At 47.3% G+C, this 21,965-nt stretch overlaps 2 protein-coding genes across 2 annotated transcripts; both read left to right on the top strand.

The window, feature by feature from the left end:
• The first annotated feature begins 4,867 nt into the window (after positions 1-4,867).
• Positions 4,868-6,826, top strand: BCR38DRAFT_525544 (Clr5 domain-containing protein). Its single transcript, XM_040865326.1, has 2 exons — positions 4,868-5,253; positions 5,304-6,826. Exons 1-2 carry the CDS (start codon positions 5,105-5,107, stop codon positions 6,709-6,711), a joined length of 1,557 nt encoding a protein of 518 aa, XP_040714421.1. The 5' UTR covers positions 4,868-5,104; the 3' UTR covers positions 6,712-6,826.
• Positions 6,827-12,948: 6,122 nt separating this feature from the next.
• Positions 12,949-14,085, top strand: BCR38DRAFT_439138 (uncharacterized protein). The gene is made up of 2 exons (XM_040860614.1): positions 12,949-13,677; positions 13,735-14,085. Exons 1-2 carry the CDS (start codon positions 13,057-13,059, stop codon positions 13,981-13,983), a joined length of 870 nt encoding a protein of 289 aa, XP_040714420.1. The 5' UTR covers positions 12,949-13,056; the 3' UTR covers positions 13,984-14,085.
• Positions 14,086-21,965: the final 7,880 nt, after the last annotated feature.

Below are 21,965 nucleotides of genomic sequence, written 5' to 3'. Positions count from 1 at the left end.
TGCGCTCTCTTCGAGACACGCCTGTCTGCTTTTAAGAAGCCCGGAAGCAATGATACGCAGGCTCCATCTTCGTCTTCCCAAGAGCTTTAAACTTGCGTTGAGGTGGGCAAGGTGGTGATGAAGCACGCGTTGCCTTTTCATCTAGCGAAATTATAAGAGCGAATTGCAAGTCGCAACCATCGAATGTGTCTTCGAATCTCTTACCAATATGGAATCCCATCCTGGTTGCATGAGTTTCACAATCCATGTATCTGAGCTGTAGGATTTGAAGTGAAGTATGCTATAAATAACGATATTATTTACTGAATATTCAAGAATTATTAAATGTGGGTATTATCATTTTCCTTCTCTTGATTGCCCTCCCACGTGCTGTTGCGCACAAGCTATTGCTTCCAGTCGTCAAGCCGTCCTAAGGTTCAAGTCCTTCAGCGACTTTGTGACAACGGGAGGCACTCGTCCAAATCGTCGACTGGCTACCTCACATCTCGCACAAATCTCAGTGGGTGCAACAGGGCGAAAAAGAGCATGACCTAGCCCATGGGCAACCCGTTGATGAGATATACAAAAATATCGTGCGAGGACAAAAATTCATCGGTGCCCTGCAAAGACTCAACGGCGCGCACTACGGTCCTAGCGAGGCGCTGTGGCGACATTTTAGCTTAGCCCATACTCATATACATGGTGGCGCTGAAGCAGGGAGCCGCGGTGAGGATAAGTAGGTTCTGCATAATCTAGCGGCATACCTTGGCGGGTTGGTCAGAGGACATAACGTTGTCGTGGTGCCTGAAAACCTCGCTCCTGCTTTCAGAGTATCGAAAACATTCGAGGGTTTTTCACAGGTCAGATATGGCTTTAATAGTAGAAATTAAAGAATATACCAAAACGAACCTCTTGTGTAAGAGTATGGTTTTCGTACTTGTGTGGGGAAATAGTGTAGTGCTGCATTCTCGTACCTGAGTGGAAAATAAAAGGCCAATCAGAGTATCACAGGTTGATAGCGCATGCCCATGTAACTTCAATGTTATTCCTGCCCATAATTACCAAGGGCCCACTTTGGTTGTCTATACCCAGCTAGGCCCTTCACGACGGAGAGAAGAACTAGCCTTATACTGTTTTGAACTTTGTTGGCGGGGTTCATGGAGCCCCTAAGTGACACTGCGGAATCTGTAAAGCCCAGCGAGCCGGTCTGTCTAAGTGAGGGCTTTGCATGTATAGACTGGCAGATGTAGCTGAGAGCGTTGCGTGAGTTTGTTGCTGCAAGTCCTAGCTACTCCCACTTTCCCTCTTTAAGGCATTCACAAATGACGATTTGCAATAGGTCTAGATATTAAGGATAACAGGTCCACATCAATAATGGGAAATTCAATTAATGATGGTGGTATCTCTAGGCGTACAAAGTGAATTATTCGGGTTGACACGAACAGATTGAGGTAGTTGTAACTACCAAATGGTAGAATGTCAACCTTTGATAAATCAGTGGTCTTCCAAGTTGTTATTTGGGCATGTGCACTTCACGTGGTCATTATTTAGGATCAACCCAGGGGCTTGGATTCATCAGATTTCTATTCGCTGTCGATATATTCAACACCCAGAATTGATTCGCTGTTTCTCGCGTGTAACTTCCATAATAAGTATGTGGCGCTTAGTAACCCAGTGCACGTACTTGCACGGAGAACCACTTGAGCAGTATGATAACCCTTGCGCTTAACAACCCTTCCCGTGCCAGACAAACCACGTTGGTAACTTTCATTCTACAAAGAGTCTTTAATATCGCCGTGGGCATCCTGGCAACAAAACCCTGTCAGCATTGCGCCAAGTACTCGCATACATGCTTCGTTGTCAACGAAATGGAGCTCAACACTTTGAAGTGTTTTCATTGCATCAGAATAAACTGGGTGAATGCTTCATCTCGAACAACCCAGACACTCATTATGCTGCGGGAAAAATCGACAACCAAGCCTCAACTCAACTCAATACCAATTGAGCATGGCCCCTTGGTGGTTTGGTGGTTTGGTGGTAGAATTAGTAAGCAACATAGCTGGTGGATTGATGGATGGGGTATCAACGGAGCATGCTCGTGGATTTGAGGGTATTCACGTGAATATTGTTCGTAAATTGTAAGACTATCGTCAATCTCGTGGTCACCCCCACTGTTATCGCCGGCGCCAATACCTTCATCCTCGCTAGGGTCTGTTAACTACGTATTTACCCTTGTCATCTGCTCTGCCTCTGTGGCCGTGAGGACCTTACGGAGTTTTTTCTCCTCCCGGAAAGACATAAGTGGGGGGTTAAGCCGGTTTATTAAGCCAACTTTCTGCGTTAAGGCTAGTACATTAGGCTGGCATTTTCCTACGAGCGAACGAGAATTGCCTCTCGAACTCGGCTGATATAGCTTGGATTGTGAGAAAGTCCAGCAATATTAAAGAGAGCCAAGGTGCTTGAAGCGCTTCTTATACTAGTACGTGATAGGGTCGCAAATCGACGTTTCTCTTTCATTCGGACAGTTAAGCGCGGTAGGAACAGCAAAATGCCCACGAGAGACGAAATTATAAGCTATCTAGCAGACATTTTCAAGTTTACGTGTTCCTACCTTGGTCGGCCAGGGCTAGCCGAAGCCCTAGTAGGGGTCTGATACCTGATATTGCCCCCTTGTAGAATATCCACCAAATATACATTCATAGCAACTCACCAATGTCTCCTAGTTGGTACCGACCCCACAGCAAAATCGGGAGAATGGGTGGACTTGGGTATTCTGTGGAATTGAGTCGGGGTTTTCGAGCATCAAAGCAAGAGAGGAGACGTGTTCAAGCAGGAGAACGACGCCGCTTGATCCGGATGATCCGGCCAATTTGAACCAGAACGCGACAAGCCCGAAAGTTCACATCCCGTTTGGAGTATTGTGCGAAGCATCAAATTCGGCAACGCCATCTAAGAACGGTGCAAACTACGGTCGCAACCCCATCAACAATGTTCAAGCGTCAAGGGCTCCTCTGGAGATAGCCAGCCCATAGGCGGAGGCCACATCCCCTAGCATCGCTTCCTCTACCAATTACGATGAGTTTCAGATGGCAGAGGCTCGTTCGAGCCTGTCTAACGATCAGAGGTTGCGACCCTTGACCAAGAGGAGCCCTCTATCAATACTGAGTAATTTGACACGATGAACGAACTTCGATAAATGGGTGAACTTGAACGATATTTGTATCCCACGCTGCGATGGCTTCGAGACTTTTCTGGCATGGTCAGAAAGTTTCTATCATGGCGTTAGACCTGGGTTCAGTTTGTCTTTTCGGTGTTGGCACTCAGACTCAGTTGGAGAGCGAAGTAGGGATTTTCTGGGTCGTTGCTTTGCTTCGATATTAATGTGAGCTGGAGGCTGGAGCAGGAGAGCCGGCAACGGGGATCATGGGGAATATCGCCCACGCCGAGGTGTTGGGGGAAATGGGAGGAATCCTCCTCTTTTGCCCGTTCTCATACTGTTGAGATGGTGACACGGGGACCCGCTTCCCTCTGTACGCACTTTTTGGTCTTGGCTGTATGTTCTTTTTCTCGAGTTGTTAGGTGGTGTTTTCTGGTGTCCAAGAACATCGTCGCCGGCTTGCATAGCTTTATGCAATGTTGGTTCATCATATGAGGGCTTCGAAGGGACCCGAGTCATGATCAATAATCAGTTTGTGTGCCCTACATTTTGAGTAGCAAATCTAAACGAAGAGCGTAGAAACTTCCAGATCATAATTGCCATAAGCCCTGGTCTTGGTTGAGTTGGATCAACGAACGTTACAGATGCGGCGGTTCCAGGGTTTCTAGTTCGATCTAGTAGCACTAGCAAGGGTGCTGATATAATAAGTTCTGTGCGATACGCAACTGATATATGATAAGTGTTACACGTACGGCCTTGGACGTATGAAGCGAGAATCATGTTTAGTTATTGGACAAAATCTGTTTTAGCAATGAAGGCTATTGGATACCATAGTCCTCGTTATCTTGATAGCTTCCTTGCTCATGTACAACTAGAGCTAGGCAGCCCCACGAAGACAGTCTGGTTCAATCCTTTTCAGTAGGAGCAAGAGTGCTTCTCGCGGTGCCCTAGTAGAGAGCTTGGCTCCCAGGACAGACCTAAAAGCCCTACCACTCTCTCTACACTCTATTTAATACTAAAATAGGTAGAAAAGGACTACTTAACTACTTAGATAGTACGAACATATCTACGAGGAATTGGTATTTACACCAAGGATAGCTAGACTGCGAGGGAAAGGTTATTAGTATTTGCGGAGGAAAAAACGAGACAGTATTTACCCTTCTTTCTAGGTATAACAGCCTAGGAGATGGGGGCACAGGCCCCTATTACCTTTTTCGTAGATAGTAGCTAGTCTATTCCACTGCCTTCATAAGCCGTAGGCTTCTGTAAGGCAGTATAGTAAAAGATAATATTTTTCTAAATAAAAATAGCTTGGCTATTACAAACTCACGTCGCACCGTTTATCCAAGCATTGGCAATGCTGAACGTCCCAATAGAAGAATGAACGAACCCATCTAGTCCACTCTGTGTATAAGCCAGGATTTTGTCTCTCTAATCACCATATCTACTACGGCTGATCCCTGGAAGTTACTTCAAGTGCCGACCGGCATGTGAATGTGGTGTGAGCATCGCGTTCATTCAATATAGATACGCCTTTAAGCAGTCTAACGACTTAGGTATAGTGATCCCGGCGCTATTAGACAGAATAGCGGAGAAAAGGTTGTTAACGGTCGGTATAAGCTAGCACACAGTCCCTTTATCGGCTCGGCTATGTGTGGCATTTCCGGATGTAACCATACATAGAGAGGATCTTATTTGCAATTTCTCATTGGTTCGGCACTGACGGAGCGAATTGCACCGTTCAGCGGTCGCGACAGGCCACAATGACAACTTCAGAGGTCGGCGACTCATCACCCATATAATTGTTCTTCCCGCCCCCACCCCCACCCTCGAGTTCTCTCCTCATAGCTGATCTCATGCCCTATCAATGATTTGCGGCAACAGCCTTCGGTCCCCTGGACCGGCAACGGTGACGTTCGGGGCCAATCGAAATCGAATGCATTAAGACAGTTTGCGACGCTGCCCCCCATGACGCCAATGACCCCCCCGGGTAAATACGCTCCGCCGGATGCGTGGGAGGCTCATCGCGGCATCATTAGTGACCTGTACCTGAAGCAGAACATGACGCTGAGGAGGGTGATGGAAGTCATGGAACAGGAATATGACTTTCATGGAACGTAAGTCCCTTGCCATAGTTGGCGAAAACAATCGCTTACCCCTGGATCAGAATCAAGATGTACAAGCTGCGCATATCGAAATGGGGCTTGCGCAAGAATTTCAAACGTCGCGATGTTGATGATCTCCTCCGTCGGGAGCAAACGCAAAACGGGACCAGCCATATTGTCGTTTCCAGGGATCGGAATGTGGCCAGTGGGATGGCCAAGGCCGGCACCGGGAATGTTTACGGCGGCATCCAAAAACTACCAAAAAAAGCGACCCCAAAGTTGAAGCAAACAAGCACGATTCAGGAGAATGCATCCCTGCCATCGCCTATCTCTTGCCGAGCCCCTTCCCCTGAACCTCCAATCTCATTTCTCTTCTCGCTAACGACGCCCGACGTCGTACGAGTGCCAGAGGAGTGCATGTACCTTTCACAACAGTACATCTACGGCGCGTTCTCTACAGGCCTATGGATGCCTGCCATCCCCGAACCCGAATGCGGTGTTCGGGAAGCAAAAATACTGGCCTGGTATAATATCATTATCGGTGGATCCGAGTTATTTAAGCAGGGCAAAACGAAACACGCCTTCAAGATGTTCCAGGACGGATTCGCTCTTTACTGGAGCCTCCTCAAAATGTCGGATCCGCGCCTACTCGCTTATATGTACATGGCGGCCATCTACCTGTCCGACATCGTTCCTGAACTCACCAGGTCCATGTTCAAGTACGCTGCTGGTCTGTGTCGCGTTGTTTACCAATCATCGCAGCACCCGCTGTACCTCTACATGGACATGCTAGCGTGCATGAGCACAAGCGAGTTCCGACGAAACGCCCGGGCTCTGATATCTTGTTTCCTTCAGAGCACGGAGACTCAACTGGACTCAAACAGCGATTTAGCTAGATCGATCATGTTTCTCCACAGTCCCGTCACCGCCTTCCTGGCATCTAAGGACCTCCTAGATATCGCAGAGGTGGAGCGCACGTCTGCCCGCCTGGTCAACAAGCTCGAGCAAATGCCCCTGGACACGGGCTCGCAGGTATGCCGCATCAAGCTGCATCTCATCAATCTCTACGAGGAGAAGAATAAGTTCCCGGAGGCGCATCGGCTGATCGCTGAGGTGCTGGGCTCCGACGAGATCAAGCGGTATCCTAAACACCTTCACTACCTCAATTACTCCATGATGATTATCGCCCGCAAGGAGGGCAACCACGGGACTATTCTTGAGCTGGCGGACAAGGTCATTGGATTGTGTATGAACCGCTTGGCACTTGGTGATCAGACGGGAATTGGGATGTCTGTTTCGACGCTTTCTACGCTGGAGGAGTATCTGCGAGAAATTGGGTATGTCGAGAAAGCGGACAAATTACGCGCGGATGTGGATGCCGCAGTTGGCGAGGCGGATGGAAATGAGGACATATTGGGGTCGATTGATGCACGAGCTAAGCAGGAGGAGGAAGAAGAGAATGATGAGTAACGTCCCACACCCACATCCGGGACACCCCCACATGTGGGACACCTAAAAATGCCTCATCAACACCGCTAGCCTCCAACTTCAACCTCTTTTATCTTTACTAATATCGATTCAATCGTTACGAAATTTTACGTACGTCTTCTCTGCACTAATATGAGTTAATATACCGAAGATCATATTTATCGAGCTCTTCAAGCAATAGCTACCGGTCAAAGTCTCCGAAAAGTAGCATATGAGTGTCACGGTCTATGACCGGTATGTGGCCTCTGCGACGCCTTCGGCCAGAAAGACCCACGGAAATCTCTGAATAAGCTTCACTCCGACAGCACTCTGGGATCAGTGTCGACCCCGACAAAGTTGAAGCAATTCGAGAATGGGAACCCCCTACCACAGTTCGAGGAGTTCGAGGATTCATTGGGTTTGCCAACTACTACAGAGACTTCATTCCTCACTTCTCAACGGTTGCCGTGCCTCTCACTCATCTGACAAAAAAGGACGTGGCATTCAATTGGACGAGCGAGTGCCAGCAGGCATTCGAGACACTGAAGGAACTGCTAGTTTGTGCCCCTGTTTTGACAAAATTCGACCCCGAAAGAGAAACCCGCGTACAACCAGACTCGTCCGGCTATACTATTGGAGGGGAGCTCTCTCAGCGATGCGAGGACAAGAAATGGCGCCCTGTCTGCTTTTATTCAAGGAGGAGCACCCCAGCAGAAGTCAATTACCCGATCCATGACAAGGAGCTTCTAGCCATAGTGAAGTGTCTCGACGAGTGGTCAAGCATGTTACGCAGTATGAAGGAATTTGAAATCCTCTCAGACCATAAAAATCTGGAGTTTTTCATGAAGAAACAGCAACTGTCCGAACGACAGATGAGATGGGCACTGGAGCTATCGAAGTATAACTTCCGGATAATCCATCGACCAGGCGCCGAAGCTGTTGTCCCTGACGCACTCTCCCGACGTGACCAGGACTTACCGAAGGACATTACCGATGAAAGACTCCGAGCCCGTCATCAGCAAATGCTACAAGGAAGTATGGGGGACTCTGTTCGCCTGAACAAAGCCTACGTGCCCTCACTAGTTACAACACCTGGACTCCGCCATGTCAGGGTTGCAGCCGGGTGGGTTTTAGGAGGTGACAGAGACCAAGAAAACGACGAAGAATCGGACAAGTCAGACCCCCCTGAGAACCCATTTCTGGAAGACGACATCCGACGGCTCTGGGACCAAGGCCTTGAACGAAACAACCGGTATTGGCTTATCCGAGGTGCAGTGATAAGGGGCGATCGACAGTTCCCTATCCAATGGGGGCTCCCTATCTCTATTTCGGAGTGCTCTATCGATGAGGGCAGACGACTATGCTGGAGGGATAGGATATGGATCCCCTATTTTGAGCCCCTCCGCACGCGAATTATCCAGCAGTCACACGATTCAGCAGTTACCGGGCACCCTGGACGGGATTTACTCAAAGCAATCATTAGTCGACAGTTCACCTGGCCAGGATTATCGAACGACGTGCGTCAGTTCGTGCGGAATTGCGATGTATGTGGGGGAAAAAGCAGTATGGCGAGAGAAACGTCGAGGGCTTCTCAAACCTTTACCAATCCCAGACCGACAATGGAGCGAAATTTCTATCGACTTCATCACAGACCTACCGGATTCGGACAATAACACCTTCGTAATGGTCATCACAGATAGGCTGTTCAAAAGTGTCATCTTTGAGCCAATGAATGAGATCACAACAGAAGCAGTTGCCCGAACCTTAAAGGACTGCTTAATTCGGCATCATGGATTCCCCAAGGCTATTGTGTCTGATAGAGGGCCGCAATTCGTCTCCCACATGTGGCGGCGTATTTGCAAGCTTATGAAGATCAAAAGGCGGCTGTCGACAGCATATCATCCCGAGACTGATGGTGCTACTGAGAGGATGAACCAGGAGCTCGAAGCGTACCTGAGATGTTTTACATCTTATTTCCAAGACGACTGGGCGGAAATACTAGCTGCTGTCATGCTAGCCATTAACAACCGAACGGCACGGTCAACCGGAATGAGTCCCTTCTTTGCAACACATGGCTATCATGTCGACCCCATCGAAACCAAGGAGAAACTACGAACGACAGGACAATCCCCCGTCGCCAAGGGAGAAGCTTTTGTGGCCAGGCTTCAAGAAGCCTCGGAGATGGCACAAGCTATGATAGCCAGTGCTCAGGATCAGTACGAGGAATACGCGAACAATCATCGACAAACCTCGGAGCAATATAAGATCGGAGACAAAGTTTGGCTTAATCTTCAGAACATCAAGACAGATCGACCGTCGAAGAAACTGGACTGGAAGAATGCCAAATATATGGTAACAGAACTCGTTAGGTCGCATGCCGTCCGACTTAACACTCCCAGGGGCATCCATGACGTATTTCACGTTATGCAAATCAAACGAGCTGGCAACGACCCCTTACCATCTCAACAAGTCCTGGAACCGCAGCCCCTGGCTATTCGACACGAAGACAACGAGGAGGTCTATTACGTCGAAAACATTTTAAAGCACAAGCAGAACCGCAGGACGAAGAAGATCACAGTGTTAGTCAAATGAAAAGGGTATACCAAGCCAACTTGGGAACCGCTGGAGGAATTCGACGAGACAACGGCCCTAAATGAATACCTCTTGAAAACCAACGACTTACGTCAACTGCTAGATGCTCATGCTGGAAAAGGAGGGGGATAATTGTCACGGTCTATGACCGGTATGTGGCCTCTGCGACGCCTTCGGCCAGAAAGACCCACAGAAGTCTCCGAATAGCTTCACTTCTCGAAGATTCCTGAAATGACGAGACGGGAGGACAGAAGGATAAAAGGGAGAAGGGTTCACCACACTGAATGTATCTAATGTTTTTCTCTTCATAGATGGATAGTACTCGTAGAGTAGGCTAGGCTAATTGCATCGACATTGCCCTTGACCCTTACAATGAGCATAGTGTCCTAAGGTCTACTCTTTCACGACGGATTCAGGGAGCCTAGTTAAGAGATATAGCCTTCGCTGACTACTAGAGGCTCTCTCTAGCCCAGGAATCCTATCTGGCTGAATGGGTTCGAATCCAGGCTGCCCTAGGCCTCCTACTAACCTATTAACAGCTCAAAGACTTCGCCGAGCGTATCCTATAGATCCACGGAGACACCGAACCACTTGGAAAGAACTAGGTCCAGGCTTTTATCAAGAGGAACCCTTCAGTCAAGGTCCAGAGAAGCAGAGCTATCGATTCCTAGCGTATTAATGGAGCCTCAGCTAATATAATCAGGCAATGGTTTAAATACCTCGCTATCCCTGAGATCAAAGCTATTAAGGCCTCTAATCGATACAATATGGATGAGACAGGTATTCTAGAAGGTAGAGGATCAAATAGTCTTGTTCTAGGATTATCTGAGACTCGTTCTATACGGAAGAAACAGCCTAGATCTCGAGCTTGGATATCTCTTATAGAGTGTATCTCTACGACTAGTACTGTACTACCCCTACTTATAATATACAAGGGGAAGTCTATCTAGCAGTAGTGGTTTCCTTTAGACTTGACTCTATACGAAGCCTGGAGGTTTATAGTAATAGAGAATAGGTGGACGTCAGCCTCTACGGCTATTAAGTGGCTACAAAAGATCTTTATTCCTTTGACTTAACCAGAGGACCCTGAAGAGACTAGGTTACTTATCCTAGATGGGCATAGTAGCCACGAAACGGCAGAGTTTATATACCTCTGCTTTATAAACAAGATACACTTGCTTTTCTTACCGCTACTGTCACAAGCTAGAATTCGAATGGGCTAGAAGGTCGCGATCGGGCCCGCCTGGAGAAGCGGACGAGATCATGACGATCCGATGGCGTTTCAACAAAACCTTCTAGGACACTCAAATAGTGCTCGAAGCACCAAGGACTCTTAGAGGGGCAAGTTTCCTTCTTTGTACCTAATTGATACTGGCATTAGGAATTGACGATTGTGCCTGGCATCTACTCACACCTCACTTATTGTTACAGCTACACACATCCCACGTTCTCTAGCGTCTCGATCAGTCAGTCTTTGGACCCCTTAAGGCAGCCTATAAGAAGGAGCTTAGTTACCTTAACTAATAGGATACTACTACTGTCGTAGGGAAGAGAAGCTTTCTCCTCTGCTATAGAAAGGCACTTCTAGCAGTATTAACCGTTAAGAACATTATTAGTGGATGGAAATATACTGGTCTCTAGCCTTCGAGTATAGCTAGACCCTTATAAGCCCCCTGCTCCTTGAGAATATGTCAGTACTAATCAAACAGCCTAGTTAGACTCGCAAAGGGCACTCTAGTAGTCAGGACTGGGCGTTAGAGACATCGGTAGTAGCCTGGTTAACGCCTAAGAGGAGAGATGAGCTCTAAGATTAACTCAGCTTATTCAGCAAGCTTGATAGTGATCCAAATACCTAGCGGCTACTCTTTCGGAAAGTTCAAAAGGGCTTTGATGAGAAGGACTACTAGTTAGCTGTCGCATAGCGAAAGATTGAGGCAATAGAGGCAGAGCTTAAGGCTAGTAGGGCTAGGAAGCGGAGGAAGGTCAAGATGAGCCTAAATTCGAAGTTTACTAATATCAAGGCTATTCGGAGGGCTTAAATCGAGTCTAGTGAAATTAAGGATAGTATAGATGAGTCTAGCGAGTCTGAAAACCCCAGTGACGGTGAAAGCTGTATTGTAACGTATTTCACCCCCATTCCGACACCCCGCCATTCCGACACCCCTGTAAACCCCAACAATAACCACACCGCTATTTACATTATCCTTTTATTTCTCAACCACTTTTGCTTCAATTGACTTTATTCCAAGTATTCGATCTGATCTGCTATCAATGCCTTCATATACGGAAGAAGACCTCGCTGCCGCCGTTCTAGACGTTGCAAATGGTAAATCTGTGCGACGCGCTGGCCTGGATTGGGGTATACCAAGGACTACACTTATCGGCAGACTTCAAGGCGCTGAATCAAGTCGCGAGGCCTCTGCTAGCCAGCAGAGGCTATCTCCAGTGCAAGAAAAACACTTATCAGACTGGGTTTTGGTCCAGGAAGCCCTTGGACTAGCCCCAACGCACGCGCAAATCATTATTAACAGCGCTACTAAGGACGTGGGTAGGGCTATCTTTCAATTAATTCAACCAGTCTCTTGGTCCGCTAGATGAGTTGATTGTAACTCCCGACCGTACCAGCCACTACCGAATAGCTTATAGAATAGTAGGTTTTATTGGTAATGATGCGGAGATTTTAGTTGATGTAACAGAGGTCATTGCTAATCTAGATGAGGGGAATTGTTGAGCGAGTCGCGGTATCACTCGTGCGGTCGACTAAGATAGCCGCTAGCTCTCGAACCTCCTCTCTGCGACTGGTCAATTTCTTCCGTAGCTCTGAATTATAGTTGCTGGTCTTATGAATAGGCTGAGAAGGTTGAGTTTGAAGGTATAGGGCGGCCCTCCTTGGGGTCACGTATCAGCTCGATTTCATGCTTTGGCCGGTAAGCTGCTTTCTATTTGGCCTACGCAGAGATCCAAAACCCTATCTATGTAACCTGTGGAGAACTATGCGTTCATCGAATGAACCGTGTGGCTGGTTTGCGACACGTGAAGTTACTTGCAAAAAGTAGCTCTGTGCAATCTTCAATATTTAGTAATCCGACCCCTTATTTGAAATCATAGTAATGGTATTCAAACTTATGTAAGCCTATGATGGGATGTATTAGGCTAGGATAGTTAGTTCGTTTAGTACATGTTCTAGTTTGGTATAACATCTCACCTTGAAAATAATCATTGATTGGCAGGAGTTAATCAAGATCTAGGTACAAGCTAAGCCGAAGCCACCCAATCATAATAGAGCCTATTTCTGTGCTGTGCCATGAAGTTAGTTCGAGGCCTTGGGCGTGGTTAGGGTAACTTCGTAGTCAAGTCGGCTGTCCGAAAACATCAACTCATGATAATCTATTAAACCTCGATTCGAAGACAGAGGCGAGCACATCGAACACGAAACATGCCAATAGATTCTATACCTAGTATATATATCGCTGTGGACAATATAGGGCGCTATTAAAGCCGGATTTTCCTGTTCGAAAACATGCGAAACACCCACAGCTCAACCAAAATTTGGGACAGGCCGATTAGAGCACCGCATGCCAACGATATGTGCTCTGACTGCGCTAATGCAATGTAACTGCTTCCGAATCATTCTGATTCATCCCACATCCCAATGTCACCTCGTATATAGCAACCTTGTTGGAAATTGGAGTAGTCGCTCGAGTGCTTTATTTTCCATCTTGCCCAAGCTCAAGGAAGTTCCTCAAGGTCCAACTTATGATGACTTCCTCAACGCCCTCACAGCCCCGCATGAGGGAGCTTGACCTTCTCAACAAAGTCGCCGCCATAAGCGGTGCCTCGCGTGGAATTGGACGCGCCATCGCATTGAATCTCGCATCACGCGGATGCTCAATATTGGGAACATGCAGCATCGAATCCAGCGTCGACAGCATCACATCGACACTCGACAGCGAAGTAAGCCGCATTTTCGTAGACACTAATTGCCACCGCCCTCCGTCTCTCCGAATTCAAGGCCTAGTCGCCGACATCTTCTCCGCAGACTGCGCCACGACCATTGCCAATGAACTCGAGCGTTCCTTCGGCAGCCGCGTGGATATCTTCGTGAGCAATGCATGCGATCCCATGCCCGGCACCATTGGTGAGATGACTGTTGATGAGGTCCAGCACAGTCTACTTGGCAATATCCAGACTCCTGTACTCATTGTTGATGAGCTGGTCAAGAGACACCTGTTCCAGCCTGGAAGCCGCATCGTCTATGTCTCGTCTGTTCGCGCGAGACAGCCGTGGAGCATGCAGTTGATGTACGCGGCAGGGAAGTCGGCGGGGGAGTCGTTGTGTAGGACTTGGGCCCAGGCTTTTGGGGGGAAGGAGGAGAAGGCAGGTTATTCACTGGAATAAATTTGAAAGCGTTGTACTCTGATAATCAACGTTTAGTATTCGTTTATGACGGGAACAACGGCCAACGCTGTGGCTGTTGGTTTAACAGAAACGGAGGCAGTCACAAATTGTGGACCCGAGGCAGTGGAGAGATTCAAGACGGAGTTCATGCCTTTGCAGAGCATCCCCAAGTTCGGTCAGCCTGAGGATGTCGCCGATGTGGTAGGTCTGCTTTGCAGTTCGGATGCAAGATGGATCACGGGATGTGTGGTCAGCGCGAGCGGTGGTGGGATCAAGATCGGGTAGCTTGTAATATTTTCTTTAGTTGTGTTAAAAAGAGACGCATCTGCAATCCATTGGTTAATTCGACGATAATGATATATGAAAATGGGGGTTGAAAAGCTTCGGGGAGTTGAATCCGTTCACCCGAGTTCTTTATTTTGGGGTTATGCTTTCTAACATCTATTAATTAACCATAGCCCAGCGTTAATGACCGAATCAACGATTTGTCTGTTCAATTAGTGTCACACTCCTTGGGCACTCACTATATCTGCTCCCCGCGCCAACTTGTACCAACTCGAAGTCGATAAGCCCCTCCCAAGCAGGGAAAATGGCAAGTGGGGGCTATAGTCTGTAGCCATGCTGTTAAAGGTATGAGTAATGTTGATGGGCACGGTTGAATGCGGTAATGTTGGCGAGGATATTGGGTTTGTTGACACATCTTCTAGGCGAGACTCAAGTAAGACTTCAGTGCATATCTGTTCCAGGCCAAATGCGGGAAAGTCATGCTGAATGTATCCTTTATTGACTGAGTTGGCAATTGGCTTGTTACAAAGTGGGCAACAAGCCATTGTCACTGCTCTTAAAATTGGAATAGTTTGCATTGCGTCTGTTACTCTTCACATTGATCATGGTGCATGTAAATACTCAAGAAGCCAAGAATATAATATTATCATTACGACCTCTACTTTGAATAACCGATGATAATATTGGCGGAGTACAAAAAACATTATGTCCTCCCAATTTTCAGTTCAGGTGCATCTTTTCTAGTCCCTTTAACGTAGTCCACAAGCGAACGGGTCACCCAACCGAACGGGTCACGCCCATAGCAAAAAATAGAACTAAACTTCCTAACTTTACCACGCAACTAATTCTCGATGGATTCTGCTCAAAAAGAATCTCAATTACTCCTTGCAACTCAGGCTATCAGAAATGACTCAACACTTAGTATCCGACGTGCTGCAACAATCTACAAAGTCTCGAATACTACTCTCCAGGCGCGTCTTCAAAAACGTCAATCACGTCGCAATATCGAAGCCAACGGTCGGAATTTAACAAAACTAGAAGAAAATACAATTATTCAAAGGATAATTGAGCTAGATTCGCAAGCATATCCTCCCCGGCTAAGTGCTGTTGAAGATATGGCAAACCGACTGCTACGCGACTCGCATATCACAAAGGAGGACTTTCTTCCGGCATTTTGCGACGCGTTCAAGAAGAGCCTGACCGAAAGCAATATTCGTGCAGGCTTTCAAGGGGCTTGGCTTGTGCCTTTAAGCCCAGATATTGTTATTGAGAAGCTGGATGTGAAATTACAGACTCCAACGTCCTCCCGGCCCCCTACGCGCCCGACGTCAATTTACGATGCTATCGATCAGTTTTCGAAAGGAGCGCGGAGTATTATGCATAAGATGGCTTTACTCCAAGCTGAGGTCGCCGAACTTCGAGAGGCAAATGCTCTAATTAGCAAGCGGCGCAGGGCCAAAACAACACGAGTACGGCTTGGAGGATCACTTAATTCACAAGACGTACAAGATCTTCAAGATCAAAAAGACGTTGCGCAGCAAGTACAGCAGGAAATGCATGGAAATAGCGCTGGATCAAATCGTGGCCAGCCACGGCAACGGCGCTGTGGCGTATGCGGAAGACCGGGCATAATGCGCGAACCTGTCAGGTAGAGATAGAATCATCTGGGCAAGAGTATTCTGAGTAGTTTTAATTGATTTACGGTGTTGTGGTTGCGAAATCGTGTTGAATTCCATGTTTTGCTAGTTGGCGTGACCCGTTCGGTTGGGTGACCCGTTCGCTTGTGGACTACGTTATATGAATAATCTAAATTTTCAATACCTCAGTGAATACTAGAAATAATTGCCTGTTTATGAAGATCAAATATTTGCTTTCTTCTTCTCTTCGAAGCAAAAGACTTTGCAAACAAAGGTGAGCTTATATTTTTCATCTATGCAATGCTTTTATGCGACATACTGCGTGTCAAAAATTGATGCATATCTCGTAGATTCGATGTTGGATCTGCAACTCGTATAATCTCGTATGAGGCATCTGGATGAAAACGGTGCGCAAATCTTAGGTGCTCAGCAATAAATCAGCGAAGAAAGTAACTTAGGCTGGCATTCATTGGCTCGAACTTATGGATGTCCTTCCAGGGAGTAAAAACAGCAAGATGTATGTCAGTGGCACATTTCTAGGGATATCATACGTTTCATCCGGAACCATCGAACTATAAACAGGGGCATTTTTACCTATTCAAATATTAAAATTACTAGCGTTTGATGACACTCTACTTTATGCTCTCCTCTGTTGTTACTCGGACCTGGCTGGGGCAGAGCCTTGCGGTTTTTTATGTGTCTTTTTGCTTTCACCACCTCGGGATCAAGGAATTCTTTCCTACTAATGCCCTTCCCGCTATACTACTCTGATGCGCAACCACCCTATCGAAATATATCGCTTCTAATGCATTGACAACCCTATACGAGCAGGCTTAGATGCAATTTCTAAAACCATTATTGGACACCATCGCTAGCCTTCTTCGGGACCGAATAGCCATATTGGACCTCACGCGTTTCACTATATCGCGTGTTTACGGCGTACTGTTTTGAGTATCACCCATACTGCATACTAACGTGCGAATATGTATCATTGTTGGAGTGGAAATGCGGAGATTGTCATAATGACGAATCGTCTGTACTTAAATGGATAGAACAACATTACCACTGGGGCGAAGTTCGTGTGAACTCATGCCATACCAAAAGCGAGCAGAACACGCATAGGCGCATGCCACGAGGATTCAGTCAATAGTTTCATGCAGGTCTTCTGTGATCCAACGAAAGGCCAGGGCTCTTTTCTCTCGGCCTGCACCTCATCTAAATTTCTCGTTCCGGCGACTCACTTACAGATCTATTAGACAATTATTCACTGCGAAGTACTTTTTTAACTGTTTCTTCACCATTTTGGGCAGAGAACGAGTCGATTTCAAGGATGCGCTTCCTACGAGGTGACTATTCCACATTCCCTTACTTGCATGAGCTATAGTTGGCGTCTACGATTCATTGGTTGGACACCTGGTGGCAGCCTGCAGACGCATGCAGATAGCATCCGATTCCGGTAAGTGGATAGCCAATGGTATTCGATATTTGCACTGTTCAGGCACGCGCCTATGTAAGTGAAGCGAACAGTGCATGTACCATTCGACTCCTATCTCAAACATAGGTCATTCATCGTGCCACCCGCGAGGCGTAGATCGAGGTTCCCAGTAGCAGGTCAACATCGTGGCTCCGTTATTTTGCATCAACTAGTGCTTTTCTGCGGTGTGAAGGCCCAAGATGGACGGATCCTGGCATGTCGTCAGCGGCCCCTTGGCGTGAACCCAGTAATAGCTCGGCCCAGTTGCAATAAGCTGGTGAGGGGGGGACAAATCTGTCAACGAGTCATTGCTGTATTTATGATTTCTTTAGGAGACTCCTATATAGAACATCACCTTTCTTGGCACATGAACAGAATCTTCTCGTAGCAAGGAACTGCCAACTGCATCCTGGCCGGGTTTGAATAAATTTGGACATCACTGTGATAAAACCAAATGCCTGCTGACTGCCTGTCCGGTAGGATCTTCACCCTTATCGCGATTGTTGGCATGGGTGGAAGGTTCCCAGGGTAGGCCACAGACTCTAACAAACAATAGAATCTATGCTCCGAGGGTAAAGATATGTGGGGTGCATCGAGGTTCAGCCATGATACTTTCTATCATCCTAAACCAGCCTGGAGCGGTACTATGAGTCGGATCACTCATATTATCTCGCTGTGCACTTACATCGCATAGCACGGCGTCAAAGGCAGTCATTTTGTCACCGAAGATCTGACCTTGTTCTGGCCTTGTTCAACGCACCATTCTTTTCCATGGCCATGTCAGAAGCCGAGGTAATATGCTTTCTTTCTGTCGTGTTCCATGAAATATGACGTGTTTTTAATATCAAATATTCTCTTGATCTGCAGCCATGAATTCTTGAGTGCAGCTATTAAGCTTGCAAAAATGGTAGGTTACTTTGAAATGGCCTGGTTTTTTCCCCAATATGAATCATCAGCAGCGGGCGTCTCAATGAAGCAAGTCTCGGCACGAATATTGGGGTGTTGTAGGGGTCCGCCTTCAGAGACTGGGGGCAAGTATCGTGGTGCGATCCTGTGTGATTACGATGCGACGACGCCTCGGTAGCATATCACAGGAAGCGGAATTCCCATGCTTTCAAACCAACTTTCCTACACTATCCATCTGATAGGTACGTCTCTCACTGTTGACACAGCCTGTTTAGAAAGTTTGGTGGCTATGCATCTGGCCCGTCAAGCTACTGGACCAAATGACCGTCAAAAGACGAGGGACCCACTCGTTGCAGAATGTGAACATATTGGTTGTTATAAGCTCTCACACAAGCAATGAAAGCCGGGGACTGCAAAACTTCCCTGGTTGGGTGAACTCCACCATAGACCCTGTCGTCATGGTTTCAATGAGCTCGATGGGAGTCTACTCTCCGGACGGCCGTTCATATGCCTTCAACCATCGCACCAATGGATACGGTTGCTGCGAAGGGATTGATTGCTTGTTGCTTAAGCCGCTGGCTGATGCATTGGCGAGTGGCGACACCATCGGGGCTGTTATTCGCAGTACAGGAGTCAATCATGAAGAACTCTTAGAATTATTAATTCTTGGCTCTTTTTTCCTTCTCGTGCCTCAGGGGTGATTGAATCTGTAAAATCAGTCTCCTACCCAAGGACAGAACTTAGCCGTCCTAAGACAAAATACGAGGAGCACTTACTGAGGCCGAGAGCTGATATAGGACGGCAAGACTCACCGGATCAGCGTTTCCATGGGGAATTCCTAGCGTTCTCTGATCAAGAAGGTTTATGAGCAGGCTGGACTGGATCCGCTTGAGACGACCTACGTGGAATCTCATGGCACAGGAACCCAAGCTGGCAATCCAGTCGAATCTGCAGCCCTATCAGAGGCATTCAGGCGGAACATCCATGAGTATCTGGTGTTCGGATCAGCTAAGGCCGACTTTGGGCCACCTTAAGGGTGCCAGCGGGATGGCAGGCATTGTCAAAGCAGTCATGATGCTTAAGAGATGATTGTCCCCAGGGCAGGCTTCGAACGGCCCAATGAGCGCATCCATTGAATGAGTACAGAATAGGAGTAGTTGGACAATATGGGCCCTGTGGGCCATGTGGGTCCTATACTTGCCACTATCGCCACCTAGAACGGCGACCATCCCCACATACCTCTATTACGAGAAATGTGGCAAGGATAGAACATTCCCTACTTATCTATATGCTTCTACAACTTGTCTGAATTAATCAGCAAGTCTACCATTCATTGACTATATAAGAACCCTTTTGTTTCCATACATAGACCCTCGAAGAGAGGACCAGAGTTAGCTACAATACATACAGGTTAGGCATATGTGCCCTCCTTTTGCTCCTTCAACGGGAACATCAAATCCAAGTGGAGTAAATGTCAGCATGTTGATTTGAGTTGAGGGCATCAAGCTGATCATCTGCAAACCAACATCCCCACTTCTCCGCGAGAGCGTAAGGCTACCCATGGCGTTCGTTGAGCATCCGTGAATAGCTTCGTACTTGGAAGCACGAATGCCCATGTGATTCTCGAGAAAGCTGAGGGGTAGAATAGGTTACATGGCGTGGAGCTGTGCCCGGAGCACCACTTAGCTCTCGAATTGCCCGCCTTAACTGCAAATGATAGCAATCACGTTGAAGACATGAAGCAATAGGTCTATCTCAAGACTGCCTGGCACTTGCCCTGCCAAAGTCCTGTCCAACCTGCGGCTTTGGTTAATATCAACTCAGAGGAAGGAGCTACAGCAGTTACAGAGGATATGTCGGTTGTGGACAACTTCGATACAACTTCGATACTGCTGCCGGCAACAAAACCAACTAACGACCAGGTTGGCCCTCCCGCCATCATCAACGATGATCCGTGATCCGGATTTTCATGCGGATTTTAATCCTCCTACTCTGTTTTCGATTAATGAAGTCACTCATGGGAATATTAAGTGTTTTGTACTATCTGTATCTTACCAAGAATCGAGCAAGCAACAAGCCAGACAGCTTGCCTCTTACGTCTTCAACAATAAATCGACAACAGAACTCGGTTTCTTTGAAAGCCTATAACACACTCTCGGTGAACATCGCTCATTTCCTCGTTGGAAAACGGCAGTATCGGCATCGTCCCGTGCTGACCTCGGTTTTGCCTTGGACAAGACACTCTACCGACTCTCAAGCAAATCTTCTGGCTTCGCGTTAATCTTCACTGACCAAGGCGCTCAGCACTTTTCTATGGAAGGGAGCTTCTTAGTGTGCCCGGTTTCCGAAATTCGTTGATCGTATCCTCCAAATTGCTTCGGTCCCACAGCGCTACTTGCTCCTTATTAAAAGCTCTGTCCAGGGATGAGACAGCCTCAAGAATCAACGACGCCAGCTTGAGCCAACCCTTGTGCAATTCATTGCAGATTGCGCTGATTCATCTACTCCAGCCTTGGTGGATCAGAGCGGCAGCCGTAGTTGACCATTCGAGTGGTGATATTGCCGCTGCTTATGCGTTCAGCTCTGTTAGCCATGAGGTTGCCATTGCGGTAGCATATTGCTGTTGGTGTGGCTTATCATTCACCGAGAATGGAACAAATTGCTGAGGCAATCGTACTGCACTCGCAGGTACGAATCTCCAAGGCCAAGCCATAGAAGAATTATACTGTGAAATGTTCTCTTCCAAGACTGGAAAATAGTTACATCCTGAAGAACTCGATCCCAACTACTGGATACATACGGCTGAGGTCTAAACGGCCTTCAGAACGATGCACAGTGGAAGAAACCTTGGAAAACTGGTCTTGGTTCCAAACCCCAACGAGACGTTCATGGTAAATTGTGGGTTTCTCTTACTTTTGCACATTTTCTGATGAATTTGTAGGTCATGCCAAGGAGCGAGCGCAGTACGCCCTAAACTTCGATACGATGCGACGTAACTCCTCGTGGGTGGATTCGGTGGCATTGGCCGCGTTTCCGCGGTGAGACTGGTGCAACATGGCGCCCGGAACCTCATGTTCTTGGCTCGCAGTGGCATATCCAATTTCAATGCAGAAAACACCATCCCTGGGCTTCGATCGCAGGTTATGTTAGTTTCGGTCGTCAAGTGTGACGCTGCCGACAAGGCCCAGCACCCAGCTGGAAAAGTCATTGGAAGATGTAAGCTTCAAGTTCCTATTAATAAAAGTAGCATCCATCTCGGACTAGTCGAGCGGAATGCAAAATTTCAAGGAATGGACTTGGAAAGTTGGAGGCGTCCTTTGAAACCCAAAGTCCATGGAACTTAGAACCTAATGAAACCCGTGCGGGACTCGACTTCTTCATCATGCTGTCGTCTATCGTTGGCATAACTGGAAATGCAAGCCAGGTGGCGTGTGGCGTAACTTCATCTTTTTTAAACTCTTTCTCTAGCGACCGGAACAGCTTAAACCTGCTAGCTATGTTGATACATATGGGCGTTGTGAATCTTAATCTCCAAGACATTCCCGAAGACAATATCCGGCTATCATCGAGACTGCTATTGCTATGCTATATTGGTCTGGAAAGAGCGGAACTGTTATAACAAGCATTGGTGGGGCTAACTTGTTGTTGGGAGCTTACTAAGGCCCTCGATTCTCGCATATCCGACGCCTCACCAAAGGTAGCGAAATATAGGGTTCCAGAACAAACATAGAGAAAACTAGTGACGGCGCTCTACTTAAGGAGGCTCATTCGGTAGAAGAGGCAGAAATTTGCACGTCGTAAGCTGTCGCTTTGAAGATGTCGACACTTCTAGTGATATAAGTTGACGGTATTGATCCCGCTAAGCTAATGAACTATATGGATTGGATTTAGTACTTGCTGTTGCAAGTAAAACCCCTTGGGTATATTGCGTTGTGAGTTTGGGGCTATTTTAACTAACTGATCAC

This window comes from Pseudomassariella vexata, assembly GCF_002105095.1.
Source record: "Pseudomassariella vexata strain CBS 129021 chromosome Unknown BCR38scaffold_9, whole genome shotgun sequence".
Classification (NCBI taxonomy): domain Eukaryota; kingdom Fungi; phylum Ascomycota; class Sordariomycetes; order Amphisphaeriales; family Pseudomassariaceae; genus Pseudomassariella; species Pseudomassariella vexata.
This window is presented reverse-complemented; position numbering and strand designations above follow the sequence as displayed.